We start from the raw sequence: 8,920 nt of genomic DNA, 5'->3' as shown, positions 1-8,920 counted from the left end.
AGAATGCATTTTGCAATATCGTATAATCCAGCATTGATTCCACGAATCGAAAGAACCAAGATGACGAGTGAGGAGCTAGGATCTCTGCTCCCATTGTGGCAGACATATCAGATCGAAATTGTGTAGAAAACCGACTATGAAAATCTCAGTTCCAAACTTTGCTCGTATAAATCCGGGGTAAATCGATGAATGAAAAGAAAAAGAAGAAGAACATTGTTCAAACAAAGCTAAATGAGACAACGTTGGGCAAATTTTCGCAGGCAGAGTCAATGTATTGTTAGGCTTTGCATCTATGTGCATGAATCCCTTGCTATGCGCTCGTGAAATGGCCAATGCAAAACAGCGATATTTGTTTTGCGATGACGCTATCATTAGCCTGAGTTCACCTTCCTCTACCCTGAAAACCTCTTGAAGCGTAAGTGTGTGGACTTCCTGGTTGTCTATCAAATGATTTCAATGATATAAATTTTCAATACAACATTTTCTTCTTTTCTTTCTTTTTTTGAAAACGTAAGCTTTTTTCCTTCAAAAATCTTTCGTATCTTTTTTATCTTTTCATTTTTATTTAGTTATGATTGAATTCTGTTCTTCTCATAAGTATCCCTCATTCCTTTGATATCATTTTGAATGTTTCATATTTCATCTTGAAATAGCAATTATTGTGCACACAATTTCACGAATAATTTCAAATTTCCTTCAGTATCACAAACAACTCTGTCAAACTTCTTTCTTTATTAATAGTATTTAATTATAAAAAAAATGAACTTCATCAAACCTATTACGCATGTCAACCTTTTGTTTTCAAAATTTAAATGTTTATTTTCAAAACTGATATATTTTATTATTAGGGTGCATATTTTATCTTGACCTCAATTTATTATCTCAACCCTATTTTTTAAAACTTATTTTTTGCTTTTTTGATTTATGAAAAGGCTTAAAACAAAAACAAAATTAATAGACTTCTTGATATTTATGATTTTCAGAATTCTGTAGAAAAAAATTGATATTTTTATGTACCAAATAATATTTTAAATTTTTTTATTTTAGGACCCAGATCAAAGACTTGCTGGCTGTGAAACGAATATTTCATACTGAACGTTTTAAGCAATAGCATCACAATTCTTCACTCCTATATTATTATTTTGACTTGTTTTTAACTTTTTCAATTTAATTTTTGACCTTTTTTTCTCATTTCACTGTTTTTGCTTAAAACACGATTTTTTTAATAAACAAGTGTTTGTGTCAAATTTTATTTAAATGAAAAAATATTCAAAATCTTATTTATTGTTTATTTGCATTAAGCATTGAAATGAAAAGGAACTTTTCAAGAATTTGAACTGAAAAGCATGTGTATATCATTTTTGTGTTTCAAATTACCAAACATATACAAATAATTTATCATTTAAATAAACAAGAATCTTTTATTATAATAATGTTTATTTATCATTTCAATAAATTACAAAACAAATTCATATTTGTCCTTTAAATCGTGTTTTTGAAAAAATGTGTGAAATGAGAAAAAGTGTTAAAAAACAAGTTGAGAAAGTTTAAAACAAGTTCAACTTATAAAAATAAACGATGTATTATGATATGAAAACTTAAAACTTCCGATAAAAAATATTCGCTGGAAAAGCAGCAAGTAATTGATCAGAACATAAAATTATTATAATCCTCGATCTTATTTAAAAAAAGAAATATTGAAAAAAATACAGAATAAGGAAATAAAAACATTTCAAACATTTCTGGTTATTTTTTATTTATCACAAGCTTGTGTATAGCTGAAAGCATAACAAAAAGAAAATTGTCAAGATAAAGAAAAAAGGTCAAGATAAAATTACAGCCCTATGGAATATTTTCTTAAACTATTTTCAAAAATAATAACATCAACAACGCATATATCTGAAAGCAGATAAAGTGTTTAACGAAATGTGATTTTGGACTAATAATAATATATGCAAAACAGACAATCTCTTCATTTACGTAAAATTCTTTAAATTTTCCAATCATTAAATGATATTATAAATTAAAAGATATCATTGTCTGTTTCTGAAATGAAGTGACATTTTCAAAAGAAGATGCATTCGACAAAGTGATCTCGACCGACTGATCTTTCTACCGACTGATCTTTCGACAGACTGATCTCGACAAAGATCTGTCGATAACCCATTAAAAATGCAATTTTTGTAATTATTCGAAAAAAATGAAATATTAAATAATGTTGTTAATTATCAAATGCAATAAGAAATATATTTTTGAAAAAACGAGCAGAATATAATTCAAAAAAGTTATATAAAAATATATTTTTCGAATAAAATAAAATAGAAATATTTGTGACTGTCTTGTCGGTCGACTTGTCGAGCAGAGAAAAAAGTCGGTCTGTCGCAAAGGCCTATGTGTTTCATTGTATTTGAGTGATAATAAACAATAAAAACTCGAAAAAAAAATACTCCAAAAAAACAAGTGATCAATTAAGATGATTTTAATATAATTCCAAATGATCCTTCAAGAAAATATTTAAAAGAATTTTTCATTTTTTCGAAAAAGATGTTTCAGTTCATTCAAAAAGATAAATAAATTGTTGAATCATTGTACAAAAAAAAATGAAAAATGGTCCGTGAACAACCTCAAATTTCAAAACAAATGTCAAAATGAATTGGATTTTGAGATTAACTCTTGAAAATGGGTGAGTGTTTTTGAAATCAAAAATGATAATTCTGTTCTCCAATAATAACCAACATTCGATCATTGGGTCAAACAGATTGCAATGAATTGTTCAGTGGATTGAAATCATCAATTATTGAATCATTGAAAATAACTGAAAGACAACAATCTGAAAACAAATAGAAACTCATCAATAGTTCTGCTTGGTTTCATCTTCATGATCTTCAAATTGATTTATCGAAATGAATTCTTATGATAGAAATAGTGTGATGCCACAAAGGAATCACCCAAATCTCAAATCAACAAACGATAATGAAAACAATGATAAATGATTATTTGAATGAGACTGGATTTTTGACTATCAAATTACTGAATAAATAAACAAGACAAGACAAGACAAGATAAGATAAGAGGTGAGAAATCAATTCTGAATAAATATATCATCAACATGGACAATAACAGTTTTATCATGTGAAGGGTCAAGAGAATTTTGTTGAAAAAAAGAATCTGCTAATTTACGAGAAAATCAAATTTCAAATTATCTTTGATTTTAAGAGAAAAGAAATTGAATATCGAATCCTATTTTGTTTGAAACATTCATTCGACAAACCGAATGTTATAAGAACATTTTTTAATGAAAATAATTCATTTGTATTTCTTCTGAATAATAAACGGTGAAAAGGCTCATCTGCGAACTTATGAGTGTTTGAATATTGTGAAAAAAGATTTGTTTGAAGAAATGATATTCTGGCCAAGTGTTACAAACGTTCTGTTGCTATTTAAATAACTATCTTTTTCGAAAATAAATAAAAGCAAAAGACAAATTTGTTCAAAGTTATGATTTTTTTATGGAAATATTGAATATAAAATAATAATAAATTTTTATAAATAAATGTATTTTTAAAAAATATCAAGTGAAAATGAAACGAATCAATGAAAATTATTCATTTCGATTTGCTGCAAACATTCAATCAATACTTATTTCAAATATTTGGATAAAAACAAAAAGAAAAGAACAAAATAGAATTTTCACCATTTGGGACAGAATTCTTACATTTATGAAAAATTCAATGATTTGTTCCAAAATTTTTTGCAATCGTATAATCATAAAACTGACATTACTGTGCTCTATTGAATGAGAAATATAAAAAAGTGGAGAAAAATCTTTGAAAGAAATGAGTGGAACAAAATTCATAAAGCAAAAAATTTCGTCCCATTTGAAAACATCATCATATCATTCACTTTCATATTCAATAAATAAAATAAAAGCAAAACAATAAATTTGATTCCAAAACGAGTCTTTCAAGAAAAGTTTATGCGCATTTTGGCCGTTGGCATTTAGCTTTTGAAACTCTCAATTTCTCTTTGAATTAAAAAAATTATTTGACAAGTGCTGACAATGCCTTTCAATTGAACCAACTGTCTTATTATTTTTTTCAACAATAAAATCTTGACAAAAATGACAATCCTTTCAACAGCAATGATAAAAATAAAAGAGAGGAGAAAGTGCTTTCGAAGGAAAAGTCGCATTTCTCTTCTTTTTGCATTTCTTCAGCCCCATTCTTCCATTGCTCGTCATATCCCTTGCGTCACGCTCTCTTTTTGTCTTTTCTAACGTCTCAGATAAGCAATAAGATTCTTCATCTTCAGTCAATTTCCTTTTATAAAATCTTCTGCCTTTGCTTAACAACCCTTCATCTTCCTCGGCTGCCTCGAACACCTCATTTGTCGGATGCTATCGCTCTCAGAATGTTGCAGTCAGCGGGAGTGAGGGGAATCCATCGAAACCAGCGAGACAGCAGATATCAGATGATGGGGCGAATTCGTTCACTTGGTGTGTGTGGAATGGCTCAAAAACTACTGGAGAAAATGATGAATATGAAGACAGAGCTTCAAATGGAGGGGCAATCAATATATACGGTCTTTCATCGGGAACACTTTCTGTAAAACATTGCTCGTTCAACGACTGCTACGCGTATTATGGCGGAGGAGCAATAACAGCATATGAAATATGTTCCATTACGGTCGAGAATACTTCGTTCAACGCTTGCACAGCTCAGAACTACGAAGGCGGAGGAATTGACATTTATTCGATTTCGTCATGCGTCAGGATCAGTGGGTGCGAATTTCAGAAATGCAAAGCAAGTGGTTATGGAGGAGGCCTTTATCTTCAAACTTTTAATGTTTCTGGATCTTCCTGTATTGGAACAGAAAACGACAAAGGGGAGAGTGCTTGTGTGTTTGAATGTTTATTCACTTCGTGCTCACTTTCAAGCACTAGTGGCGGAGGGATGTGCTGTTTCAATGTTCCAGCTGCATTCAAAATGAGGAGCCTCCAGTTTATTTCGTGCAGCGCATTATCATATGGCGGAGGAATGAGATTTGATCCAAACCAACAAATAGCTCCAAGCAACAACATTTATTGCTATTTCTTCTTCTTCCATGATTGCAGTTGCAGTAATTCCACTCCATATGGCCATGATGTGCATTTTTATGATGGAAACAATCTTTTTTCATCGGCTAACCCATTCTACGAATCGTACACAACGAATAGCAATGATACGAGAGTGTACTACCAATATTATAACGGAAACAATTGGGTGTATCAGCATACAGAAAAGAAGGATTGGCTGAAGGACAAAACGATTTATGTTGGAGTGAGTGGAGATGACGCAAACAATCTGTGTGGGATGAGTGAGGCAGCACCTTGCAAGACAGTGGGGCATGCAGTGGGGTCGAGCATGGCGCAGCTGAGCTCCACAATCACGTTGCTGGGTGGGAGGCATGTGAGCGAAGGGGCGACGATCAGTGTTGGGGAAAAGAAGATTTCTGTTGTTGGGAGAGGGAAGACAGTGAGTGTGATTGGGACGAATTCTCTTTCTTCGATTTCAACGACGCTGTTCAGTGTGTCGAGTGGGCAGTTGGAGTCGAAATATTTTTGCTGGCTGAAATAACGGCAAATCCCAGATCTGAAGGAGAGCATCCAATAAAATCATCCGTATTTGCGCTGGCGCTGCCACAGCCGCCAGAACTGCCGTTGAGATGAAAAAACAAAATTTTGCTGCATCCCTCGTCACCACACTGCACCCCTCCCAATCGCAGTTTTCATTGCTCCTATCGCATCCCCCGCCGTTTTGGCCCACACAGGAACCCCGATCATCGAAAAATTCTTCTGTTGCAAAACATCCCCAGCTGCGCCCTGCTGAGAAATAAAATACGGAAAAAAAGACACAAAAAAGGTGCAACACATCAACAGCTCCCTCGAGAGGCAAACAAAATGGCACACCTCCACCACCCTGGCTGAAAAGATAACATTCTGAAAAGAAACAACGCCACCCACCGACACCAAGCTGCCCCACAAGCCCACTCATACCGCCAACTCACAACACATTTCCAGCACAGCACATAGAAAGAGGCATCGCAAACATGCTCCATGCACAGGCACAGCCATCTGGCCGATAAATCGCTGCCCCATTTCCCAGTCAGCCCAGAGGCTCATCACCAGTACCACCTCAAGGATCGAGTTGCACCCCTCAGAGGGTGCCATGCGCCGTGTCCACTCCAAGTTGCAAAACTTCTCTCAACACGCTTTCCGCTTTTTCTGTTTTCATTTGATCTGATTGCATAAACCAATTCCTTATTCTATTTGAGAAAAATATTTTTTTGTAATTGTAAATATATTTTTATTATTATTTATAAAAAAGAAAAATGCCATTCCCCTGGTTTCTGTGTGTCCAGACTCCTCCAAATCCAATTTCTCAGCCATTTCTAAAGAATTCATTTGCGCTGGCTCCTTTCCAAAGACAATCATGTGTGTTGATTCCCTTATATTTTTTTTTCCACAGGGAATGCCACACAAACAGACAGATAAAAATATGTTTTGAGTGGAACTGAGCGAAAAGAAATCAACGATGTGAATGAGAACAAAACAGAGAATAAAGTGTTTGAAATCCCTCTGAAAAATTACAATATTTTTTTGTGAATTTTCAAGGATATTTCCAATCCCTTCATGCTTATCACAATTCAAATGCAATCCTATCCTTCATCTTCCTTCTCTTGTTCCAACAAGCTCCACACCCTCCATATGTTCTCCATCTCCCTCTTCTTTCCTCTCCCTTCCAAAAACACAACTGCCCCTCAACCCCTCTCAACAAACACATCTGCTCCATCAGCCATATGCCCATCCAGCATCCTTTCCTCCGCTTCATCCTCACCCCCTCCAACTGCCTGCCACTCACCATCCTCTCCCATTTCTTCTGTCTGCTTTCCCCAACTTTTCTGCTCCAAAACACACAGCATCCATCACAACCATCAACATTGCCAACAACCTTGCTGAGCGTGGAATCATCACACCCACAAACACTCCTCACCCCATTTCATTTGCCCAGCCACAACATCTTTCTCTTCACATTTCTTCTTCCTTCTTCCTCCTTCCTTTCCTTTCCATTCCATCTCAATCCCCTGCCTCTCTCTGCTTTTCTTCTTTCATTCTCCCTTTAAAAGACCCCTCAAGCAGACTGCCAACTGCCCCTTCCATCACCTTCCTCTTCCTCTTCCTCTTCCTCATTGCAAAGCAGACACATCTCTATCACTCCCAACAACATCATTCCCTCTTTTTGCTCATTCACAGACACACATTCCCCAAAAACACAAATATCAAAAGGGAATGCCAAAGGCAACACAACCTTCTCCACACACATTTCCCAAGGTTATCAATGATGAGCAGCCACACCACAAGACAAACAACAACTCATATAAAAAATGATTAATAAATCAACTGACCCTTCTTTCTCCTCCCCTCACAAACTGAGTTTCATCCGCCATTCCTCCTTGCTCTTTCACCTTCATTTCCCTCTGCTCCCTTCTCCCAACTCGTTCTGGACGAGACATCTCATTCCTCCATCCCCTCAAAACTCTCCTGTTTTCCCATTCTCCACAAATGCATCCTTCCCGTTTTGCCAGATGTCTTTTGTCGAATAAAACAAACTGCAAGAACTGGTTCCACCATTTCTATCAGGAAAAGTGTCTCACCATATCCTCAAATATATTCAAAACCATCTCTCATTCCAAATGGAACATAATTGCATTAAGACTTATGAGAAGGCTAAAGAATGTGTATCCTGCTCAAAATCCACTCAGGCACACCAACTGTCAATTCGATCCTTGTTCAGTTCAAAGAACTTCTTTGACAATCCCTCTCAAAAAAATCCATCCTGTCTTTCCTTCTGCTTCATGCAAGGCTTCATTCACAAACAGATTCTTAATAATTCCTCTTCTCATTTCTCGCCTTTTGCATTCTCTCTTCTTTCCATACCTTTCCATGGACTCACAACCCTGATGATCGCCAAAGTGCTCACGTGATTGGCCTTGATGACTCCAATTCATAAAGAGCTTTGTGATATTTCCTTTCATTAACAAAAAGGAATGATAAAAAACAATCCTGCTCATTCTCATTGATATATTTTCTTGGGATCAGATGGGCTCTTCCCAACAATGTTGATGAAGATAACAAATAGAAACAGAAGAAGAAGATGATGATAGAATGGCAGAAAAGAGAGATATCAGGTGAAGACAAATGCCTTTCAAACACAAGAGAATCATCTTGTTTTGTCTCTTTGGGATGTTGAGGATGTTGATCCAATTTCCCAGATCAGTATTGGCGAATACGAAGAAGAAGAAAAACGTTTGAAAACATGGAAAGCGAAGATGATGCACAAGTGAAAAAGCGAATTTTGATAAATGAAAATAATCCATTTGTATGTGCTTTGAACTTCACAATAATATTGAAAGATGACACCAATATGAGAAGAATAAAGCACATGATCAAAAGTGCAACAATTTTGTGACATGACCAAAACAAGATTTGGCATTGTTATTCTTTTTCTTTCACTTTTCAACAAAATATAATTTATTCAAGTGATTAACAAGTCATGCAATCCAGGTGCTGAATGATGAACAGAGCATTGTCGATGTTTTCTCCCTCTAATTATCTCATGCTCATCACGAGCACCAGACAGCAGCCATATAGTTAGAAATCAATTTCTTTTCTGCTCGGCATATTAACAACAAGAATTGGCAAGGTTGTTGAGTTGCAAAATTGACTATTCAGATTTCCCCTTTTTCTTGTCAACCATCCAGTCGTGCAAACAACTCAATTTCATATCCATTCAGATGCATTCAAACTGCGATCATAATTTTCTAACTTGTGAGATTGGTTCTTTTTCACTTCCGCTTGCTTCTTCTTCATCTCTTTCTTTCT

General features: G+C 34.9%; 1 protein-coding gene across 1 annotated transcript; it reads left to right on the top strand.

The window, feature by feature from the left end:
- Nucleotides 1-3,976: 3,976 nt before the first annotated feature.
- On the top strand, nucleotides 3,977-5,615 carry MONOS_15951 (uncharacterized protein; the record flags this gene model as incomplete). The annotated part of the gene is made up of 2 exons (XM_067868856.1): nucleotides 3,977-3,991; nucleotides 4,410-5,615. 2 exons carry the CDS (start codon nucleotides 3,977-3,979, stop codon nucleotides 5,613-5,615), a joined length of 1,221 nt encoding a protein of 406 aa, XP_067721676.1.
- Nucleotides 5,616-8,920: the final 3,305 nt, after the last annotated feature.

This window comes from Monocercomonoides exilis, assembly GCF_001643675.1.
Source record: "Monocercomonoides exilis strain PA203 chromosome Unknown scaffold45-810774, whole genome shotgun sequence".
Lineage (NCBI taxonomy): Eukaryota > Preaxostyla > Oxymonadida > Polymastigidae > Monocercomonoides > Monocercomonoides exilis.
This window is presented reverse-complemented; position numbering and strand designations above follow the sequence as displayed.